The following is a 25,186-nucleotide window of genomic DNA, read 5'->3' on the forward strand; positions in this document are numbered from 1 at the left end:
ATTGCTGATTGTCATTTTAAGATATTTTAAGACACAAATAAACTGAGGAAGCTAGAGGACATTCCTGGAAATGATTTCATTTTGAACCATCTGTGATAAAACATTTTTGTATATTTCCTTTCCACTCCTTCCCTTCCCCTTATTTTTCTCTCTTCTCCCACCTGAACTCTGTTAAAAACACTGGCTGGACTGATTGTGCAATGAATGTGTTGCCTAATGCCAAAACAAATAAACTAAAAACTTAAAAGGAGAGTTACATAATTTATCTTAAAATGAGCATTTCATTATCTCTAGCTTAGTAATTCTCTGTAGTACATATGTACTAGTGTACAGTTGGACATAGAGCATGGATCATGTGGGGGACACTTTTAAGGCCTTCTTGAGGGGTTGGCCTTATAGCCATAATTGTTTGTGTATGAATGTATATGGATATATACACATGCAAGGTACAGTACTAGTGCTGGACTGAGATGGGATTCAAAGGTGAATATGACACTACCCTGAATGACTTTAAGGTTTTCTTGAATGAGAAAAGACCACTAATTATGACTAGGTAGAAATATGAGAGCCAGAAGGGTGATAGATCAAATGTTACCATGGTTCTTAGGTGAATGAATAAGTATTATTGCAATATATGTCCCATGCCTTTGCATGCATGTTGGATTCATTTGCAAACTACTCTATATCGATTGCTTTGTGTAATAACAGAATTTAGTCTAATTTCAGCGTCCGGATTATTGCTGCAGGATATAAGTTAGTGAATTAAAAAGTTCCGAAACGAAAAAAGAATCCTGAAAAAGCTGAATGGTGACCATTCCTCGGAGATTAATTGCTTTGGGCTTCTGTGGGACTAGGTCATTACTAAGTTACTTAGGTTTATTTATGTGGATAACAAAGGGGCATCTGCTACTGCGGCTTCCTTTCAGCAGACCCACTTGAGCCCGTTGCTCTTGGAAGATGAAAAGTGACCAGAGAGCGCGGGTGTACAGCTCCTGTCGTAGATAGCCACGAGGTACCCGCATTTGGTTGCAGAATTTCTTGCAGAGATAAACTTCAACCGCAAGGTCGTTCCCACCTTTGGGGGGAAGAATTGGGAGTGGCAGTAGGAGAGGGAGGGGCTGAGGAGTGGGAGGCAGAGAATGTGAAACTCCAGGAGGGCCGAGCCGGAATGATTCCTTCTCTCGGGAGCAGATGTGAGGAAAACAGGAATAGCAGTGGCAGGTGAGGACTGAGGGGAAGACTCCGGGGCAATGTCAGTAACGGCTCCATCAGTCCTCGTGACCTTACCCCACTCCCACGCGCCTGTACACTGCTCCTAATTCTCGAGCTTTCCAAGACGTATCCGAGATGCTGACTTGCCACCCCTCTCAGTGCTTAGCGCCCAGTACTCTAGGAGGCGACCGCCCACGTGCTGTCCCCCTCAAGTCCCCTCCCCCAGCACTTCTTCACCTCACCACCCCGCCCCCCAGGTCGCAACTACGCGCGCGTGGGATAACGGTAGTCCGGTGTCTCTTCCCTTTGCCCCGCCCCCCAGTCGCCCTATTCCCATCATCTAGGGCTTCCCTCTCATCCCCATCCCCATTCCTTCTTTAATGTCCTCCCTCGGCACCTCCCACCATTCTGCCCACTCTCCCACCTCTCTCTCCCACTCCCCTCCAGTAAACGCCGCAGTGCCGCTCCATTCGGAGAAGGGAAATCCACTCCCGGAATAGACTTGGGCTGCACTAGGGGCGGGGTCCACGGAGCCGACTAAGGGATCCCCCACCAGCGCGCGCGCACGCTTCCACACACGCACCCGCACACATACATACACACTCCCCCCGCCCCCCTCAGTCTCTTCCCCCATCCCCCGCGGCCGCGCACGGTCCCCCTCCCCCTCCCCCGCCCGCGCGGCTCAGGAGCTCAGTCGAATCCAGCGGCAGCGCCGCCGCCTCCACCAAACCAGAGCCGGCAGCTCCGAGGAGGAGCAGCTTCTCCAGCAGCTGCCGCCGCGGAGCCCCGCGCCCTCCCGCCCGCCAGCCTGCCCGCCTGCCCTCGTCCCTCCTCACCCTCCCGTACCCCCAACTCCTGGCTAGGTGCTAGTCACCCCGGGAGCTCAAGATCGTTCTCCTCCCCTCACAGGGCTGTTCCTCCCGCCCGTGCCGCTCCTCATCCTCAACCTCGTCCTCGTCACCCAGCGGGGCCAGAGACCTGGGCTGCCAGGTGGGAGGACACCATGAATCTGGGGGGTGGCAACAGCAGCCGGCGTCGCCGGGCCGAGAGCGGGGACCCCGAGCCACCTCCTCTTCCGCCCCCCGGAGAACCTCCGGCCGGCCCCCCGCGCTACCTGCCGCCGCTGACCCCGCCACTGCCCAGCCTGCTCTCGCTGCCCTCGCTGCCCATCCTGCCCGCGCTGCCACCGCCCCCTCAGGCGCCACCGGGACCGGCTCCCAGGCAGGACGAGCCGCCGCCGCTGGCCGAAGGGATCCCGCGGCGAGGAGTAGGAGAGGAGCCGCCGCCGCAGCCGCCACCGCCACCGCCGCTGCCGCCCCCTCCTCCGCCGCCTCTGCTGCCTCCCCCGCCGCCGCCGCAGCTCCCGCTCCTGCTCCCGCTCCCGTTTCCTTTGGCGGAGCAAGAGCCGTCAACTGTCGGAGACTCTGGGGAACGTCCAAAGCGCTTTTCTGAACCTCCTCCTCCGGAAGCGGCGATTAAGGACTCGGAGGAGCCGCAGACGGCGAGAGTAGGAGGGGAGGCGGAAGGACCGAGCTCCTCCGAACAGCCCGAGACCCGCTCGGTGTGCAGCAGCCGCAGCAGTAGTAGCAGCAGCAGTGACCAGCGCACGGGGCACCACCACCACCAGCACCAGCACCACCAGCCCATCTGCAAGATCTGCTTTCAAGGAGCTGAGCAGGTAAGGAGCTGTCCTACCCACTCATAGAGTGTTTCCTTGAACTCTAGCTCAACCCCAACGGTACTCTGGGCTAAGTTGGGAGCTCCGAGACAGGTGGCTGCAAGCTCCGAAATCCAGAGACTCCCTCGCCCGGCGCTCTGTAAAGACAGTCAGCAGGGAAGAGATGTTCAGCACCATGGACAAGTCTTCCTGCTGTCTTAAAATTCTCATTCCTTGTACTTCTGAACAACAAACATTTATGATTTTCAGAACTTTTCCCTGGCTTTTCCTCCTTTCTCTTTATTTTGGAGGCAAATACATACAACATTATCAGATTGCCTCATACACAATGAAGACATTTCATTTGCTTTGCATTTTCTTTTTCTAGCAAGGTTCGGGGGTTACACATTCCTCAGGTGCTTTCAGAAAGCACACAGATCTTTGTGAATGACTGTTCCTGGGTTTACACATAATTGTACAAGTATCTTGTGGGCATACAGTCTCACGTTGCTGACACTTAAAAACACACAAAACAGTGCAACATATAACATATTGTACCATTGTTGATATTGTAGTTTTAGGTCTTAGATTTGTGCAAATGATAGAGGAAGCTATTATGGCCCTGAGGTATGGAGTAAGAATGCTTGATATTTTAAGAAAGATAAGAGTGGCATCTTTTATTGAATGTGTGTGCTTCAGAAATTGTTAATATTTTGAAACAACACAAACATACATATGGTATAATGTAGCATAAACTATTAAATTTTATGAAAAGAACTAAGTGAATGAAAGGAAGGTAAAATATAAATTAGTGGTCTGAGATGACATTAGCTTGGATATTTTTAAAAGTAAGGAAATTGCACAGGCTTTCAATAATATATTGCATTAAGTCAATATTTATGATGCTAAGTCTAGAAAAAAGCAAAAGCATAGTGCTACTGTAAGCTATTCTCTGGGTTGTCATGCATTTCTTCTTTAGCAATGATTAAGAATAACTGCAGAGGAAATGCACTTGACCATCCACTTAAAAGTTATTAAAGAGATTTAATAGTACTGCTGTTCCCCCAAGGGCATTGGAAGTTATATATTGTAGACATTTTGTATCTTGTTGGAACATTTATGTGATAAGTGTTATCTGTATTTTTGGAAGAATATTTTTGGGTAAGATTTTATGGTTATTCTAATTAGAGCATGAAATTTTAATTCCATTTAGTTGGGTAGAGCCCAATCTTGATTTTCTGAAACAAAAAAGAAAAACATAGAATATGTAGACATTACCATAATATTAATAATTCTTTTTTTATTTTTAGGGTGAACTGTTAAATCCTTGCAGATGTGATGGGTCAGTCCGGTATACACATCAGCTATGCCTGTTAAAGTGGATCAGTGAAAGAGGGTCATGGACCTGTGAGCTCTGCTGTTATAGATACCATGTAATAGCAATTAAAATGAAAAAACCTTGCCAGGTAAAAAAAATTATATTTATTTTCAGAAGTAGTTGTATTAGCCAAAAGTATACTTTATTCAGAATATTTTCTGAAATGGCAAATTTTAAAATTTGTTTAGTACTGTTTTTCCATAGTGTATTGCATCTGGGTTTTAAATTGGTTAACCAATTCTCTAAATTGATTAGTTAGTTATTGATAAAATATTCCACTATCAATTTATAAAGCACATAAGCTGGAAAAGTATTTGTTAATTTTGCAGTTAAAATAATTGTTTTAATTTTAATTTTAATCTATATGATCTGTGAAATTTTTGATAAAAAGCATTTTAACATTGAATATGCACTGTTTTGTGAAGAGAGACAAGTCGAGGGGAATCAAGTTGTAATTCTGTGGAGGACTGGAATAGATTTTTAAAAATCAATAATCTGAGATTTTTTAGCCTTACTTTAATCCTTTTTATTATTTTTATTTTAGCATTTTTTCACTCATTTGATCAGTTTAAGTGTCCTTTACCTTCTCAATATAGTCAGTCACACCATTTCTTGCTCCACTACAATGCAGACAGAGAAGCAGCATGACTCAATGGATAGAAGGATTGTTTTGGAATCAGAGAGAATCAGGTTCAGGTCCTGCCTATGGCACAAATTGGTTGTGTAATCATGGGCAAGTCACAACTACTTAGTGACATCAATAACTTTCTAAAACAATCATCTGCTGATGAGGAAGGTTCTATACTAGTGAAATCACAGGCATAAAAAACAACAAAACTCTTAACAATATATGTGGAATCAATAAAATGCGTATATGGCCAACATAGAAAGCTTAAAAAAAATAATTGAAGTTGACCAGGTAAAAGAAGGCTGAAATCTAAAGCACAGAAGAGACAGAAGAAATGGGAAGGGAAATCTGAAAAGGAGTTACTTAAGCATGATTAACAAGTAAAAGATGAAAACAGTAATTTTCTCAAGCCTTCTAGGGGCCTATACATTATATTTAAAGTTGAAATATTCTACTAAAAAGTGATAATAACATCCTGAAGAGAGCTACAAAATGAAATATATATTTTAGAGTCAGTATTTTATTGAGCCAGTTAGATAGAGATCTATGAATCTTTGAAGGTCATTTTGAAAAAAAAAAGAGATAAAATTATTTCACAAGATTAGAATATGGATTGGATAATTAGATTTACAGTTTTTATTTAATGAAAGTATTATATATGGTAAATTTTAACATTCTTTTGTTTGGATTAGCTCCAGATCTTATTTTTACTTGGCCAGTGATGGTCCCCAGGCAAATACCAAATGGAAATGCTAAAATAGAAAGACAATTCTGAAATTGTAATTTTCAGGACAACTTAAAGTATACATTCCTATTTGAAGTTAAATTTTGTATTATGGTTTGGTTCTATTTAGAGTTAAAGAGAAGATAGGAAGAAAATATTTGTTAATGCTAATACCTAATTTATTTTGGTTATGACTTTATCTAATGATACACAATTTTAATCACTTTTAGTTTTACTTACACTTACCAAGGATTAACCCAATTATACTAGGTAATATATTCCTATGATACACTGTGATAGTCAGTTAATAAACATTTATTAAGCACTTATTATATTCCAGACAGGCTAAATACTGAGTTTACAAGGAAAGAAAGGCAAAGACATCCTCTGTTTTCAAGGAGTGGTTAGTCTAACAGGAGAGACAATATGATAGCAATTATATTAAGGTGACCTTTACACACATACATACACTCATCTATATTGTTTTTTTTAGTAAAACAGGATGCAATTTTGTAGTGTAGTGATTTATTTTCAGGTTATACTAATGAGAAAATTACTTTATAAAAATACATTACATATTTATAAAGGTCATGAACTTTTTTTAGGTCATTGGATTGCCATTAGGACAGTATAACATATTTTCCTAATTGATATTCTGGAGGCTTGAAAAGAAATACAATAATTATGCAGATTCTAAAAGTATATAAACTCCACTATTTATTCCCCTCTTTGTAAAAGCTTATCCCCCTCTTTTATGTGATATTCCATTCTATTTCTCCCTTTCCCTTTCTATGAGGGCATTCCTTTCCCAACCTTTTACTTTTTTAAGATACCATACCTTCACATTAAACTCACATTCCTCCTTTCTGTCCCAATGATGAGAATGTTTTTAGGAGCTACAAGTATGATCTTCCCATGTAGGGATATAACAGTTTAATCTTACTAAATCTTACCTTGTGATTTCCCTTTACTGTTTACCTTTTTTTTTTTTTTTGGCTGAGACAATTGGGTCACACACGTAGAGGTGTTAAGTGTCTGAGACTAGATTTTAACTCAGGTCCTCCTGACTTCAGGGCTGGTGCTCTATTTACTTGGCCACCTAGCTGCTCCTTTTTATGTACCATTTTTATGTTTCTATTGAGTCTTGTATTTGAAAATCAAAATTTCTTTTCTATTCATTTTTTTCTTTTTTAATCAAAAATGCTTGAAACTTTCATTGAATATCCATTTTTCCTTTTGAAAGAGTATGTTATTTTGCAGGGAAGGTGATTCTTGGTTATAATCCCACCTCTTTTGCCCCCTGGAATAGTGAAAGATACTAAATCTTGTGTTATCCTGACTGTAGTTCTATTATACTTGAATTATTTCCTTCTGATTATTTGCAATGTTTTCTTCTTGACCTGTAGATCTAGAATATGGCTATAATATTCCTGAACGTTTTCATTTAGGATCTCTTTCAGGAGGTGATCAGTGGATTCTTTTCATTTCTATTTTATCCTCAGGTTCCAGAATATTAGGGTAGTTTTCATTGATAATTTCTTGAAAGATGATGTATAGACTTTTTTTGATCATGCCTTTCAGGTAGTCCAATAATTTTAAAATTATTCATTCTGGATTTTTCTAATGAGATATTTCACATTTTCTTCTATTTTTTCATTCTTTTGGGTTTTTTTTTTATTGTTTCTTGATTACTCATACAATCCTTTGCTTCTATTTGCTCTATTCTAATTTTTAAGGAATTATTTTCTTTAGTGAGCTTTTCCATTGACATTTCCCATGGGACTCATTCTATTTTTAAAGGAATTCTTCTCTTCAGTGAACTTTTGTATATATTTTCCCCATTTGGCCAGTTCTGCTTTTCAAGGCATTCTTCTCATCACTGGCTTTTTGTACCTCTTTTACCATTTGGGCTAGTCTGTTTTTAAGGGTGTTATTTTCTTCAGAATTTTTTTGTGTCTCTCCTTTAGCAAGCCGTTGATTGTTTTTTTCATGATTTTCTTTCATCACACTCATTCCTCACTTTTTCCTCTCTCTCTCTTACTTGATTTTCAAAATCCCTTTGGAGTTCTTTCATAGTCTGAGATCAATTAATATTTTTCTTGGAGGCTTTGGAAGGTGCTTTGATTTTGTTTTCTTCCTCTGAGTGATATTTCTTGTCACCATAGTAACTTTCTATGATCAGATTATTTTTTTATCTATTGCTCATTTTTTTTTCAGCTTTCACGGTGGAGAGTGCATCATCCTAAGCTTCAGGGGGGTTGTGCAATTATTTTCAGAGATATTTCTAGGGACCTTTAAGTTTTCAGTTCTTCCAAAATGATATGATCTGAAGAGAGATATGTTTACCATTCTCCTGACTTGTGCTTTTGTCTGTTAGTGACCACAAGCACTCTTTTTTGTCCTTGAACTGTGGTAAGGGCCTTCCCTCTATTGCAACTACAAGCTCTGGTGTACTAGTGCTACTTCTTTCCCTGAGACTGCCACCCAGGGCTGTGATCCAGATCTGAGTATGGACAAAGGAAGAGTTCAGTCCCCACTGCTAGCAAAGAGCCTCTTCTAATCTCTTTGATCAATTTTTGACCCCCTTACAATGCTTTGGCTGAGAGTTCAGGAAGCAGACACTGTTATTGATTCAGTGACTTCCAAGGCCTGCTTCTGTGCTGACATAGCCTGCTCTCACGAGACCCCTACTGTCATCTTGGTGTGACTGAATTTTTCCGCCTAACTTCTAAGTTGTCTTTGACTGCAAAAGTATTTCACCCTAATCTTTTGTGGGTTCTGTTACTCCGGGAATTATTTTATGGCATTATTTAAAGATGTTCAGAGAATTTGGTGGAGAATTCAGTGAGTTGCTGTCTTTTTTGTGTCATCATGGCTCCAGCGAAATAAATTGTATTTCAGTCTGATTAACAACTTATATATTCATTTGTTATAGTGTTTATAAATTAAGGGACAGCAGGAAACAATAAAAGATGTTCTATGTTTAGAATTGAAAAGGAGGTTGAAAAATCAGTCTGTAGCCTGATTATTTCACTTTGGTAATTCATAAATTACAAGCAGCCATATATACAGAGTAAGTAAAGGCCAGTGTATCTTGTGTGGCACTTACTCTGAAAAATGATCTTCTACTTGTTGAGTAATTTACTGTTGATCTGTTGTGTTCATGTCTGTATGTTGGGGAATATTGCTTTTTTAAGCAAATTGATATGATGTAATAAATATACACACTATCAGATAAGACATTAATTAGTCAAATATTGAAGTATTCAGATTGCTTCAAAAATATTGAAAGTATTCAAAACAAGAATAGAATTTAATTTATAATGTCAACAAAATCTATAAATTAACTGAAGTTCATGTTGCATACTCTTGTTCATTCATTAACTTCATATTCTATTTGAGATTTAAATAGAAATAGTATTGCTGCTTAAAATATCATTAATACCTCAATTTAAATTTTGGAAAATAAAATAGAGGAGACACCAAATTCAGTATGGATAAAGATGAAGCATATATTCTTTTGGATAAGAGATTTATGTGAGAATTTTGAAATATAACTGCTGTAAATGAGAAAAAAGATTTATTTTCCCTTTGTATAGTAGAGTGTATTTGGGGTTGTATAAAATATTACTTACCAAGAATATTTGGAAGCTAGTTTTCTATGGAATTTTGTTGTTACATATCACTGATTTCCAGTGAACTGTAAATGTCTAGACTTAAGTTGTCAAAAGAATTGGGAAATTCTATGTATATTTAATTTTTAGAGTAATTTGTCTGAGACATGGGTGGATAATCCTAATATTATATGTTAGGGTTTTAGACCATTCTACCTTCTGCACCTTCTCTTAGGCACTACTCTAGCATATTTGTATTTATTTTATTTTCAGCTTTTGATCAAAGATCCTTTCCTTCTCTTTTTTCCTCCTCTTTTTTAATATTTATGTATTTTTGTGTACTTTCCTCATAATACTTGATCATATGAATATCATGAGGTACATATTAGCCATCTTCATCTACTTTTAAGACTCATGTGAAACAGATTTGGTTTGTTTGAATGAACCTAAAGGGCAGAGCAAAGAGCATACATAGAAATTATAGAAATTAGACTTTGACTTGGTATAAACAAAACAAAACAAAAGAAAACAAAACGACATTATCCCAAAGCACAATAAACTGCTTGAGGAAAGGAATTTTTTTTAATCATTGTAAGCAGAGAGTTATTTGTCAGGAATTATGTAGAAAGAATCCTATTTCAATATGGGTTAGACTAATTGGATTCTAAGACTCAGCTCTAAGATTTTTACCTCTTAGATTATGCTTCTTTTATCCTCATTTTATACAAGAATAAAATTAAATGGCTTAGTTTAAAAAGTCACTTCTATTTCCAAATGATTTGTACCCTTAGTACCTTTGTTGTGAAACTATTTCTTCAATAAAGTTGTTCAGCGTCTACTTTCCATTTTACTCTAAAGGCTCTGGAGACAAGATTTTATCAAGTTAGAAGGGAGAGTTGGAAATGGTCACATCGCAGAATGAGTCCTTAGGTGTATTGGGGCCAGTCTCTCATTATGAGTAGTTAGTGTCTTATCCAAAGTCACAGAATTGTTAAGCAGTGAAGCTAGAACTTGGATACACCTTGTCCCAGGTCTTTCTTCCTTTCCATTATTCCATGGTGCCTTTAATTTGACTCCACCTATCTCTGTAAAGTAAGAATGTTCCTAAATTTTGAAAGTGTAATCTTCAAACACCATTAATAACGATTGCCTGATCATCCTACCAAATATCACTTCACCTAAAGTGAGCACCAAGATAGTTGAAAGCATTATTGAAGCATATCCTTGAATAAATGCATGGATTATAGTTAGGTGTTGGTTACATAATACAGGCCTTTGGGTAGATTGCAAATCAGAGATCAGAGACCTGAAGTTGGTATGTCTTCAAGAAGGAAAGGGAGCAACTGATGTATCTCATTTTAGTGAATATTACACGGTTTTTTGTTTATTATTGTTGTTCATTAGTTTCAATCATCATGACTCTTCATGATTCCATTTAGGGTTTTCTTGGCAAAGATACTGGATTGGTTTGCTCTTTTTTCCTACAGAGGAAACTGAGGCATATAGGTTAAGTGACTTGTCTTAGGGTCTTAGGGTCACACAGCTCTTTGTTTCCTATGCCCAGACTGTTTTCTCTCCTTTACTCCCAATTACTGTTCTTCCTGGATTCCTTCAAATCCCAACTAAATCTTTATCCTAACTACTCTTAATTCCACTACTTTGTCTCAATTTATAACAAAATTTAGCTTTGTATATTTGTTTTTATCTTGGCCTCCCATTAAATTTTTAAGCTCCTTGAAAGTAGACTCTTTTGCATCTTTTTGTATCTCTAGTGCTTGGCTTAACACAGTGTCTGGCACATAGTAGGTGCTTAATAAATGTTTATTGTTGCATAGATTGCTATTTAATGTGGATCTCACCATGAGTAAATCTCAGTAGATAGTTTTGGACAGTTGCTATGGCTATGAAATAATTTACCCAGTAGCCAACTCGTTATTTACTTAGGTAGGCCTAATCAAGTAACTCCTTGGAAGTTCTACATTCTCTCACTAGGACTATATTTTAAGTATTTTCTGCTGTTAGCTAGGATCTGCCAGAACTTGCACTTCGTTGGCTCCTTTGATGATCCTGGGTCAATAACATATCATAAAAAAGTATTGGCATAGGACTCCTATGTCACAGATAAGGAAACTAAGATTGAGTTAAATGGCTTAGTTTAAAAAGTCATTTCTATTTCCAAATGACTTGTACCTTAGTACCTTTATTGTGAAACTATTTCTTCAAAAAAGTTGTTCCAGGTTTACTTTCCATTTTACTCTAAAGGCTCTGGAGACAAGATTTTATCAAGTTAGAAGGGAGAGTTGGAAATGGTCATATCTCAGAATGAGTCCTTAGGAATATTGAGGCCAGTCTCTCATTATTGCAATTAGTGTTCTGTGGTGTGCTGCAAGGCACAAATCTTAGAAGACCATTGAGATAGATTTCAGGGGTTCTTCCCTAAAGCATGAATTCTCTCTCCAGTATTGCCAACAAATGGTCATGTAGCCTAAGGTTCTGAGAACACACGCCAATTCTTTAAACAAATCTAATTGGTAAGAACTTTTTCGGTATAGGCAATTTTTCTTGGCTTCCATCTATTAATTCAAACTTGGACCTCTTGACCACATGGAATCAATTATCTTTTCTCCATGATAGCCCTTCAAATATTTTGAGATCCTAACTTCCTTTAAATCTTTAGGTTTAATGTATTCAAAGATTAACTTCTCAGATTTCCCTAGGAATAATTTTTGATAAACCCCAGAATGAAATTATATTTTGAGATTGTGAGATTGGATTATTTTAGGAGGCAGTGTAGCATAGTGACTAGAACTCTAGACATAGAGTCAGGAACATCTATGCTCAAATTCTGCTTCAGACACTATTGATTTTGGGACTTTGGGCAAGTTATTTTACATCCTCATTTCTAAAATGGGATAATTATAACACCTATCTTGTAATGTTTTTGTGAGGTTCAAATTACAAAGTATGCAAAACATCTTGAAAACTTTAAAGCAGTTAAATTCCATTTATTATTCTTAAATTGCTCTCGGGTTTTATTAATATGTAATTACTCTCACTTTTGAAAGTTTGCATTTTATGAAGTGATTTCCACATTACAACTCTGTTAGATGGGTAGTTGAGAGTTTATTCTCTCATTGAAAAGGAAATAGTCTTAGAAAACTGAAATGACTTTCCAGCAATCACACAAGTAGTGAGAGAAAGCCCCAGGATTTGAAGGTGGTTCTGTCACTAAATCTAGTATGCTTTTCATTATACTAGGAAGAATTGTTTCAGGAGAAATGAAACTTGTCCAGAGACCTGGGAGTTATCATATCAGTGCCATAACTGAAAACACAATTATTGTAGGTCATAGTTCATGTTGGCATTCACTTTTTAGACAGCCATCTTTACTTTGTTTTTTGTTATGGGAAACTGGGTGGTGTGAACTTATTTTTTGATGTTATCAAAGTTTAAATTTGATTATATTTGCCAGATTGATGACAAGAATAAATGACTTCTGCAGAAATAAGATCTCATTTTAATGCCATCACACTCAGCTCTGAGGACCATGGAAAAGAAAATTTTGGTTTAATAGAATGATCTGTAAAAGAAAAACTCACAGAATTTTTAAAAAGAGGTTTTAGGGTGGTATTCCTGCTCTTTTTAAAAGGGAAAATGTCATGAAATAAGAATCAATGAATGCTGAATTACCCATGTGTGTCATATTTGCTTTCCTGAGGTTGTCACTAGTTGAAGGATTTCATCTAGCATTTGTTCAGGGAGTTTGAATAATTTGTTAGAAATTTTACTGTATGATGATAGGCATATCTGAGCTGTTAAGAATGTCTGCAGAATATAATTCTAGGTGTGAAATGTGCCACCTGAATGAAAAAAAAGGTGAATTTTTTCTTTTTCTTTTTCTTTTTTTTCTGATAAGCAGTATGCACAGAAATTAGGTGACATTTTGGACCACTTTTCACTGAAGAAGAAATTACTACAAAATAGTAAAATGAATCATGAGAATGGGATATTTCCTCTTGTGCACTTTGCTCTGGTGTGTGGCTTCCCATGAGCTGAGTGATGTTTTGCTAAGGATCAGAGCAACATAAACTATTCATTCTATTTTTGGATATTCTGAGTGCAGCATGAGGTGTTTCTTAGAGCAAAATGAGAGGAAGAACCTGGGACTTGATTGACTTTGGAGAAGATCATTCACAATTAGAGCTAAATGGATGCGAAAGCCAAAGGACATACTGCCTCCCCCATCCACTGTCTTGTGGGTTATACATTTTATGTCCTTGAGTATTGAACAAAGACTTTTCTGTGAGCCAAACTCATCGAACAAAAGCTGTCCTAAGAGTTTTTAGTGAATTGAAGCTTCAACAAGAGTATAATTTTCACATTAGAATTCTAAAGGCAGTTTTGAAGAAAAATGTGACAAAGGCCTGGAAATATTTCTACATAAGGTAAAGTGAAGTTAGAGAATTTGGAAGCGTTTTCCTATATCTGATATGAAAAATATAGTCACAGTCTGCCTTTTTTGGTTCATATTCATAAGTAATTATCTCAAATCTATATTTCATTTTTTGCTAAGGAAACTTTGAAGAAATCTTGGTTTTTTTCCTGAGTACTTTTGTATTTTACTTTCAGTTTTAGGATAATAATTTTCCATAAGAAATTAAGGCTTTATTGTGTACACAATGAAAGGCTACCCTGGGCCTGTTATTTTTCTAGAAATATCTGACTTACTCCCACTACCAGCTGGTCATGCCTTTAACTATTTTTAGCTTTGCATTTGTGCTAGAGGTCACCATCTCTCTTACTTCTCTCATACCTATAGATTCACAGTGTTGTCAAAAGGGACAAGGGAATGTTTTGAGGAATTCATCCAGAATGTCCAGGGTCAATTTGAAGAATAGCTCTTACCAAAAAGTTTCAGAAGGATACATTGTACTTTAAATGTTAAGAACTTGAATTTATTTTCTGGTAAAAAGGAGATTCAAGATATTCCTGGAAAATTCTTTCATTCCTTTTTCCCATTGAAATATGAACTAGTTTCCTATGCTGTGTTTTCCCAAGGTTTATATGTTTCATTCTTCAAAATTTTTAGATCAAAAAATGCTTAGGCTTAGGGAGTCTACCTCCCTACATTAAGACAATCTTCTCTACCAGCAGACAAATCTCTAGCTTCACAGAATTGTTGAGTTGGAAGGGTTCTCATTGGCTATCTAGTAGACACATAACTGGACAAAAACCATCCCCTCTCCAGGAGCTCTCCAAGAAAGCCTATTAGCATCTTACAAGCAGATACATTCTACTTTTGGTTGACTCTATTATCAAGTTTTTCTTTTTCCCATCCATCCTGAAGTTTTTGCAACTCTATGCACAATTTCTACATAGATACATAGTTGGCAGTGAGGCGGCAGCAGGGATAGTGGAGTCAGGAAGACTTAAGTTGAAATCCAACTTTAGATGCTTACTAGTTGTGTAACTCTGGACATGTCTGTCTAGTTTTTCTTAATTGTAAAAGAGGGATGATCATAGCACTTAGCAGGATTGTTGTATCAAATGAGATATTTGTAAAGTGTTTTGCAAACCTGTCTAAATATTATTCTTATTATTTTACTTGGCAGCCTTTCGAATACTTAAAAATACTTTTTAAATTATAAATTTAATTGTTAACAAGAATATTAAACAGAAGCTATGAAGGATAAAATCTTCCTTGAAAACTCTAGCATTTAGCAAATGAATTACAATTAATTCTTCCTCCTGGTGGTTCATCTCTTTTTTTCTGGTCTGTTTGAATTTCTTCTTCTGTTGTTTCCTTTCCTTTACTGTTAAGGGGTCCCCTGAATTTGACTTTTTGAGTTGCCTTATTTTCCAGACATACTACACTGAGAGCATGCAGGAGGCCCTGAATGTGTCAAGACAAAGTTCCCTGAGCTAATGTAATTAGTTGTACCCCATCGTGGACTCCCTATAGGTCCTTGGAAGACAAGACAGGAATCAGACAATCTGTGCCAGGCTGGGATAATACTTATGGAATTGGGGTCTGTTGCAGGTATATGGACCCTTCCCTTTTTATAATTTAGCTGGGTTCCCAAGGGAAAAGAATGAGGTTTTTGCCATCACCTTGCTTCTCCTTCTTCACCTTCTCACATTTGGCCCCTTCCTGGTATCCTCTCTTCTCTTTGTCTTGCTATTATAAAAATGTAAACTTCTATAAGTACTTTGAATTCTTTAATCCTGTTCATTCCTCTTGTAATAAACTTAATTTTCATGTGAGTTCATACTTTGTTTTCTTTTTATCATTCCTATGAATTGTACTCAAAATATATCTACTTTTGATTTCATTATTTTTGTCTACATCAGTTTGTGTAGGTGTATATATATATATATGTATGTATATATATGTATGTATATATATATGTATATATGCTTCAAAATGTTTATTTTTAAGGTACCATTTTGTCCCAGTATTATAATTAATTACTCTCTCAATCTTGTGTGCATTTTTTCCAAATTTGTGCCATTACAAATTGAGCAGTTGTGAATATGTTTGTACCATTAGGTCCTCTGGCTTCCTTTATGTTTACGGATCATAGGGTTATAGATTCAGAGTTGGAAGGGATCTTATGAATCATCTCCTTCTCTTATCATGCAGTTAACACTTTATTTTAGGTCCTTGGCACTTCTCACTCAAACCATTGAAGTAGTGTACTAATTGGTCTATGCCCCCTTCAAATGAGAACTCATTCATTAGTGTTCATTGACCACATGGCAGGAATACCCCTAAGGACCAAGGCAGGTCCATTAAACTTGCAGACAGCACAAACCTGGCTAGGAGAGTTAAAGAAGTTTTGTTAGGCTAGAGAATAAGGACTGAATTTATTAAGAAAAAAAAAGTTAAGTCATACTTAAATCTAAAGTCATGTTTGGGTTCAAAAAATTAAAAGTACAAGAAAAAGCAATAAGATATGGTTAGTCTGTCTGAAAAATAGAGATTATTTTATGTGCCTCATGCTCAATGTGAAACATTATTGTATGAGACAGCAAAAGAGAAATGTGCTTTTATGATATATTGAGAGGCATAGCTTTAAAGGAATTTAGGTGGAGAAATGACAGTCCCTTTGATTAACTAGAAAGCTTCCAGAGAACAGCAAACAGTCTGTTAAAGGATTTGAGTCATTTTTATGAGGATCAACTTCAGGAATTTGGGATATTTATTCCAGAGAAGAGTTTGCAGATATATGTATCCTATATCAAATTGCTTTCCATTTTAGATTTGGGGAGAGAGAGCAAGGGAAAGAAATTTGGAACTCAAAATTAAAAATAAGTTGAAAATTATTTTTACATGTAACTAAAGAAAATTAAATATTAAAAAATAAAAAAGTTTGTAGGGAGGGGGAAGATAGCTGTGTTCAGATATTTGAAGGCTAGGACATTGAAGAGGAGTTAGATTTGTTCTATTTGGCCTCAGAGGACATATTACTTGGACAAGTCACTTTCCCTTCATAAAATAAAGGACTATAGTAACTGACCTGTCCTCTTTCAGTTTATGCTACTGTGATTCGAGGATCCTGTGAATCAAGTGCAAAGGAAGTTACAAAAAGGCAAATTAAAGCTTTAGAAATCAGGAAAAACTACCTGATAATCAAAGCTGTCCAAAAATGAAATGTGTTGCTTCAAGAGGGGCATGCTTTTTAGAAGCATGCAGGCAGAAGACATATTCCTCCTTGCTGAATATAATCTTTTGAATATTACTTTCAGGCATTATTTGGATTAGAAAACTACCAAGGTCCTCCCTTCTATTCATCAGAACCTCTAATTCTCTTGTTTTGCCTCTGTTCCTCCTCACAGCTGCTTAAGTGAAGTTCTTAAGCCACAGGCCTGACCCTGTCATTCTCCTTTTTGATAAATTTTAGTGGCTCCCTGTTGTTTCTAAGATCAAGTACCAGCTGTTCTGTTTGTTTCAGCCTATACCTTTTTCAGATTTATACATGTTGTTTCTCTTCACACACACTGTGATCTTGGCAAATTGGCAATCTTGCTGTCCACACCCCTTTCATCTCAGCCTTTCCTCTTGCTGTACTCCTGGATTCTCTTGTACCTTTTCCTCATCTCTACCTTTTACAGTTCCAAATTTCCTTCAAAGTTCAGCAAAATGACCATCTTTTACATGAAACCTTTTATGCTGCCCTCTACTAATAGTTTCTTCCTTCTCAAAATTAATGTGGTTATTTTCTTCATACTTATATGAGGTATACATGTTATTTCCCTAATAAGAATGTAAGCTTCTTAAGAACAGGGACTGTTTTTTTTGTCTTTCTGTCTCTAGCCTGGCACAATGTCAGATATAAAGTAGGCACATAATTATCTGTTGCCTGTTGATTTATTGTTCTAGTTTAGCCCTTTCATTTTATAGATGAGGGAACTGAGGCCTAGAGGGATTAAATGATTTGTTCAAGGTCATAAGGTTACTTGATATTTATACTAAATTCAGTAGATGAATATGGTGGATACTTAATACATTTTGAAGCTAAATTGGAATTAAAATAGACTGGGAAAAGTTATTGCCAAAACACATTTAACTAATGCATATGCAGTATAGGCTAGATTTCCCTTTCTGCTCCTCCTAAACTTGCATTTTCTAAAATTTTTCCTAACTGCTTTGGTAACTTTTTTGAGTTCTTCTGGAGCAAAAAAACTCAAATCATTGCCAAAACAAAATATGAGCTATCAGAAGAAAGGATAAAACAAATTCCTGGGTATGGGGTGAGGAATGAGAGGGAAAGGGTGAGGTTGTGTGAGGAAGATTACTTCCAATGCTTGGTAGTGGTATTTTGTGGAACTCTTCCAGATAGGTGTTAAAAGGTACACTGATGGAGTTCTTAGGAAATCCCAACTTTTTTTCATCAGCTTTATCCAAAACACCTTCCCCTCAAGTCATTTTGTTCCCCTCCTCCTGAATCAGTGACCTAGTCAACAAGTCATATAACTGGAATTGATAGGGGAGAAAGTACCCTATCAGCATAAGCTGTTTCTCAGTTCCACTGAGAGAATCCAGTGACTTTATCTCTAATCTTTGTATCTTCCCTCCTCCCTTTAAATTTGTTATGAAATCTTGGCAATGGATATTCTGTAGAAATACTATCAATTTTATGCCATATTCTGCTATTCCCTATTTGCTTTTCCAAGTCTTCACAACAGTCTACACTGATGCAAAAAAATGCAGGAGATTGAAATTTTCATTGCACTCAGAAGTCTTTCTTTCCTCTAGAAATAGAGAATTAGAAATCCCTGCATCCTTTAGAGGGTCTTAAGTCTCCTTTCCATCCTGTTTACTTGTTTCTGGTCACTATAACATAGCAATGTCTTTACTAAAATTGGGCTTCCAGTTCAAAAATATAATTTTCCTTATGCTGCCTAATCACAGTAGAATATAGTAACTGTCTTGTTGCTTTTTTATTTTTATTTTCCTTTCACATTGTTGACTTGGATTGAGTATTGAGTTTACACTAAAGCCTCTGTGGGCCTTTTATATACTGTAAACTGTCCATGATTCCCACATCGTATATATTCAAAGTTAATTTTTCAAACTCTGATAAGGTCATAGAAGCAGAGAGAGGATCAAATAGTATCTCTCTATTTCCCCTTCTTGCCAGTAAACAAAAGGATTTACTTGTTATGGTCCAGAAGGAACCTTAATTTCTCCTTTAATTGCCACTTTTCTTCAGCACAGTGAGGGGGGGAGACATAATCTCTTAAGAACTCAAAGTCTTAGTGGTAAAAGTTCTGTGCATCTGCTGGATAGACTTTACTCAGGTTATTTCTTGGAATCATTATGATTTCCTTGGAACTCTTGATCTTGGAGATAACTGTGTTAAGCCTGTTCCAGGCTTTTTTTTTAATCTCCCAATTTACAGCTGTAACTTGCATCTTCAATGTTTTCTATTGTAAGTTCTTCTGCATGTGCTTGAAGTAGATACCCCTCAATTCACTGCTGGATTTGAGATCTCTTAGTTACATACAGCAAGTGCTGACATGGTGGTCAGAAAAATTAATACTCTGTGAAGATCTCTCACGAATTTTGGAACTGTTTGCATGACACGGGAGACACTGGCAGAGTGGCCCTTATCATGAGAAGATACTGTGCTCTATGGGCAAAACAGAATTGAAGGAGCTCAAAAGAAATGCAAGAACTATATATTTCGAGAATCTATCCCAAATGTTCACATGGAATATTTGTGCCCAATCTGTAATAGAACCTTGGTCTTGTATTGGTCTGTCTGATCACTACAGTTGGACACATTTATAATTTGACTCATAAGATAGTGATATCATTTTTGTCTTCTTCAAGAACAAAGGACAGGAGTCATTGGAAATCCCTCTAGTGATATGGTTCTAGTTCAATCTCCTTTGCTTGACTCTTTGAGTCTCAAGAACCCACTATTCATCTCCAGATTCTACCTTGGATACTTTCCACTCAGAAGCCTCTCTTCTTACTCCCATCTCCTTTCCATGTAGTGCTTCTTCTCTTCCTTTTTACAAGTTGGGGCCACTTGACAGAACCCCATATTAGGGGATTGGGGAATTCAACTCCTTCCTGGAGTCTGATGTCCTAGACCTTTTTCTGATTAATAGTGCTCGCCTGAATCTTCACTGGTGAGAGCTCCCATTGAGAGCAAGTGATGCTCTTCACATATGGCTGTATGTAACATTAAGTACTTCCCTATTCATTTTTTTCCCCTGAGGCTCGGATTAAGTGACTTGCCCAGGGTCACCCAGCTAGGAAGTGTTAAGTGTCTGAGATCAGATTTGAATTCGGGTCCTCCTGAATTCAGGGCTGGTGCTCTATCCACTGCGCCTCCTAGCTGCCCCATTCCCTATTCATTTTTGCTTGATTAGATTTGGCCTAATATTCCAGCCCACTGAGGTAGTTTTTTGCATCTTGACTGTCATCCAGCATGTTTGCTATTCCTCCTAACGTTGTGTCAGTGTAGATTAATATACCTTTATTTCATTCATGTCTTTGTGCAAATACTTTTTATAAAAAAATTTATAAGCATGACTTCATATTTCTGGACAGGGTTACTAGACAGATACATCAGGGCATTATTATATATTTTACCTAGAATTATTTATATTCAATTTCAAGCTATTTCTGTGGTCAAGAGTGAGAGATATGGTCTGGAGCTGGGCTTCTTAAATTTTTTCCACTTGCAAACTCTTTTTGCCCTGGGCAAAAGAGGATTGTTAAACAATTAACTGTAAATCTCCTCATGAGTATAATGTAATGGAAAGGTGAGTAGCTTTGGAGCCAGAGGACCTGAATTCAATTTTACCTGTGATAATTAACTAACATCATCAAGTTCCCTAATCTCTCTGGGCCCAAATTTTTCTTCTCAAACGAAGGAACAGGGATCTTTTCCAGTTCACCTCTGTGGACTTATGATCCAGTATGATCCACTTTCATGTCTCTTTGGGTCCTGCCATTAGTTCAAAATCCACATGGGTTATTTATACTAAAGCTTTTTAAACTGTGGGTCGCAACTCCATATAGGGTCTGGTAACTGAATATGTATATCTCCTCAATGGCATATCATATACATATCTATATCTATATCTATATCTATATCTATATCTATATCATCTATCCTCAATGGTATCTACCTGATTTACCTGTCTAGTAATTCAGTCCAGAAAGATGAAGCCACTCTGGTATGTCCTCTTCTCTCTGAAGTCTTATTCTTTGTATTACTTTTCTAGGTGTTTGTATTCTTTTCTAGGTGTGCTATAACCATGCTTACAATAATAATAATAATAAGTTCTGGGAACTTAAAATGAAATGGGTTGTCTTATAATGTAATGGCTTCCCCCTCATTGGGGGTCTGTAAGCAAAAACTAGATGACCATTTCTTAAATACACCATTGAGAAGATTTTTTTTCAAGTAGGATTTGAACAAGGTGTTCTCTTCTGCTGTTCTGAAATTATCTCAGAAACAGCCTATGGCTTAGGTTGAAAGTGGAAGAAAACCCTACATATAAATACTAAAAATACTCAAAAATAATTTCCCTTCTTATTTCTTTCTTTCTTCCCCAAACACATTTAATATCTACTGAAGCAATCTTAAAACTATTAAGAAAAAAATTACAACTTGAGTTATTGAAGAATGAAGAATTTATAAGAGATTTAGATTCTAATTAAGTTTGCCAGTGATTACTGTATAACTCTGGATGAGTCATTTTCTTTAGTAAATTAAAGTATGAATCTCAAGGATGATTGAAAGTTGCCAATAGTGGTAGTGAGCCAGTATGTGGGCAGGCATGTGATCCTCCTTTGCCTTTCTCAATTACCCTTCTACCTACTCTTCTCTGCTTCTCCCAATTATAGCATGAAAGTTATAATGGGGGAGAAGGGTGATTTTATGGGAATAAATATACATATTCATTTAGATTGGTTTTAGTTTTAGTTTTTATTTTTGTATAATAAAACAGTAGCAATACCTTTGAGGCCAATTTCAATGCATAAAAATTATAAATTTGGTATCACACATGTGTAGACATTTTCTTGCCCAGAAAATTGTTTTGAACATATTAACAATGTACTTTAAAAGTTTAGTAACTTTTTGGGCACAGTAATAAATTACTTTCATTTTTTAAAAATAAAAATATATTTATTATACGATGTATAAAATAATTTAAAGTTAAACATTTTTCATCCCCCAATACCTGCCAGTCAGTTAACGTTTTCATCCCGTTTTTTTCTTTTTTTCCTTCCCCTTTCCCTGTCTTAGATAGCTACCATTAGACACAAATGTGTCTGTGTCTGTGTATATACATATATGTAAAATCATTCTATACATGCTTCAATTTTTCAGTTTTTTTCTCTAGATACAGATTGCATCTTCCTTCATAGGTCCTTTGTTGTTAATTTGGGTATTGGTAATAGTTAAAATGACCTAGTTGCTCAAACTTTTTCTCAAAACAAAATAGCTGTTACTGTATACATCTCTTGGTTCTGCTCATTTTCATTCTTTATATTTTGTGCAAGTTTATATTTTTCCTAAGATCTTCAAGCTCATAATTTTTTATAGCATAGTAGTATTCCACCACAATCCTATACCAACATTTTGTTCAGGCATTCTCCAGTAGACAGCCTTCCCTGCAATTTCTAGTTTTTTTGGTCATTACAAAAAAGAGCTGCTATAAATATTTTAAGACATAAAGAGTTTTTTCCTTTTTCCCTAATCTTCTTGGGAAACAGACTTAAGAGTGGAATTGCTGAATCAAAGGATATAGGTAGTTTTATAATTCTTTGGGCATAATCCAGATTGCTCTCCATAATGGTTGGATCAGTTCACAGTTCTATCAACAGGGAATTAGTGTCCCTATTTTTCTACGTTCCTTCCAGATTTGCTGCTTTTCCCTTCAGTCATTCTAGTCATTCTAATAGGTGTAAAATAATGTTTCAAGATTGTTTTAATTTGTATTTCTTTAATCAATAATGATTTAGAGCATTTTTATATGGCTATAAATTATTTTGATTTCTTCATTGGAAAACTGTCTGCTCGTATCCTTTGGCCATTTATCAACTGGGAAATGACTCATATTCATACATACTTGACAAAGTTATTTATATATTTGAGATTCAAGACCTTTATCAGAGAATCTGTATGTATTTTTCCCCCACAATTTTCTGATTTCCTTCTAATCTTGGCTACATTTGTTTTATTTATACAAAAGCTTTTTTTTTTTTTAATGCTGGAGAAGCATCTCTGTATTTTTTAAAATTATTTTTATTCTGAACTTAATAAAACAAGCATTTCCATAACAAAGTAGAATAGAAAAGAAAAATGATTGTTCATGAAACTGTAAATCTATTATGTACAATCTGCTATTCCTTTTAAAAACACAATAAACTTATCAAGTAATTTTATTTTCCCTTTTTTCTTTCTTCCCCCTCTTTGCCATGCTAGAGATGGCTACCATTAGACATAAATGTGTATACATATGTAAAACCATTCTATATATACTTCTATTTGTCAATTTGTTTCCTGGATGCAGATAGCATCTTTCTTGATATGTTCTTTGTAGTCAATTTGGATATTTATGAAAATCAAAATAACTTGGTCACTTATAGTTGTTTTTAAAACAGCATTGGTATTACCATATGTAATGTCTTCTGTATTTTGCTTATTTCATTCTTCATTATTTTATGCAAGTCTACCTATGTTTTTCTAAGATCATTGAGCTCATTACATCTATAGTATAGTACTATTCCATTGGGATCATATGACACAATTTGTTTAGCCACTCTCCAAATGATGGACATTGAAATTATCCATTTTACATCTCACACTAATGTCTTATCTCTTGTTTATAAATTGTCTATTCACAAGTCTGATAGTGAATATGTTCATATTCTTCAAATTTTCTTGTAATTTCCCTGTTTATATCTAGGTTTTTTTATCCATTTGGACATATCTTGGTAAATGGTGTAAAATACTGATTTATGCTCAGTTTCTGCCAAACTACTTAACACATTTCCCAACATTTTAAAAACAAGTAATGAATTCTTATCCCTCAAACTTAAGTCTTTATACTTGTCAAACACAATGTTACTTTAATTATTTGCTGCTATAAATTGTGTGTCTATTCTGTTCCACTGATCCACTTTTCAATTTCTAGCCAGTACCAGATAGTTTTGGTGTAATTATTGCCATGTACTGTATTTTAAGGTCTAGTAATACCAAACCTCCTTCTTTCATGGTTTACATACTTGAAATTTGTTCTTCCAAATGAATTTTGTCATTTTTCTCAGTAAGATACTTTTTTTGGAAATTTAATTGAAATGGCATTGAAGGTAGATTGTTGTTTTTATTACATTGACTCTGCCTATTCATGAACAATGAATATTTCTTCAATTATTTACAAATTGTTTTCTAAAGTGACTGCATGGGATTTATGGCTCCATCCATTATTAGAGTATCTATTTTCCGTTAGATTATCTAACATCTGTCATTTCACATTTTTTATTAACTTTTCCAATCTGATGTATTAGAGTTAGAAACAAACATTTCCCTTCAGATGAATTACTTATAAATAATTTGGAACATTTTAAAAATGTTTGTTGATAGCTTGGATTTCTTTCTCAGAAAATTTGTTTATATACTTTCACCATTTATCTTTTTACATCAATTCCAAATATATTTTGAATATGGAACTTCTAATCAAAATTAATTTGCTAAAAAGATTCCTCCCATTTATTTGTTTTCCTGCTCGGTATAGCCATATTGGTTTTATTTGTATTAAGCCTTTTAATTCCATGTAAACAGAATTAATCCATTTTATCTTCTGTCACTTATTTTGTCATGAATTATTATTCTTTCCACAAATTTATTTCATGTATGTCTAATTTATTTATGATAGATACCATTTATATAGCACTTTAATATTTGTAAAAAGTTTTAAAATAATATCTCATTTTATCCTTACAACTATGGGAGATAGGTACTGAGGCACATTGTTAAGTGACTTGTTCAAGGTCACAGATCAAATAAGGTGCTGAAATCATATTTTAATAAAGGGCTTCCTGCCTAACACTATATCCACTTAGTTACATGAGATGTTACCTTTTATTTCTAAGTCATGTATCCATTTAGAATTCATCTTGGTATATAGCAGTTTTCTCATCAACTTGTTTTCCCTTCTAGTTAATAAGACCTCTTAGTACTAAGGTCTTTGGGTTTATTAAAAATTATGCTACAACGTTCTTTTTTATTGGCGGGGGTATGCTTTATACCTTATCTGTTGTAATGACTGACCTCTCTGTTTTTTAACAAGTACCATAGTGTTTAATTACTACTATTTTGTAGTTCAGGTTGACATTTGGTACTGCTAAGCCCCTTCTTTCCTACTATTTCATTACTCCCCTTGATATCCTTAATCTTTTGTTCCTTCAGGTGAATATTATTATTATTTTTCTAGCTAT

General features: G+C 36.2%; 1 protein-coding gene across 1 annotated transcript in view; it reads left to right on the forward strand.

Moving 5' to 3' along the window:
• Nucleotides 1–1,147: 1,147 nt before the first annotated feature.
• MARCHF11 (membrane associated ring-CH-type finger 11) overlaps nt 1,148–25,186 on the forward strand; it is a 142,027-nt gene continuing 117,988 nt past the window's right edge. The window contains exons 1-3 of the mRNA XM_074279105.1: nt 1,148–1,221; nt 2,122–2,890; nt 4,180–4,335. Coding sequence (XP_074135206.1) covers nt 1,169–1,221; nt 2,122–2,890; nt 4,180–4,335 — 978 coding nt within the window. The 5' untranslated portion in view covers nt 1,148–1,168. The remainder of the gene's footprint in view (nt 1,222–2,121; nt 2,891–4,179; nt 4,336–25,186) is intronic.

The sequence above is a fragment of the Sminthopsis crassicaudata genome, chromosome 1, assembly GCF_048593235.1.
Source record: "Sminthopsis crassicaudata isolate SCR6 chromosome 1, ASM4859323v1, whole genome shotgun sequence".
In the NCBI taxonomy this organism is placed as follows: domain Eukaryota; kingdom Metazoa; phylum Chordata; class Mammalia; order Dasyuromorphia; family Dasyuridae; genus Sminthopsis; species Sminthopsis crassicaudata.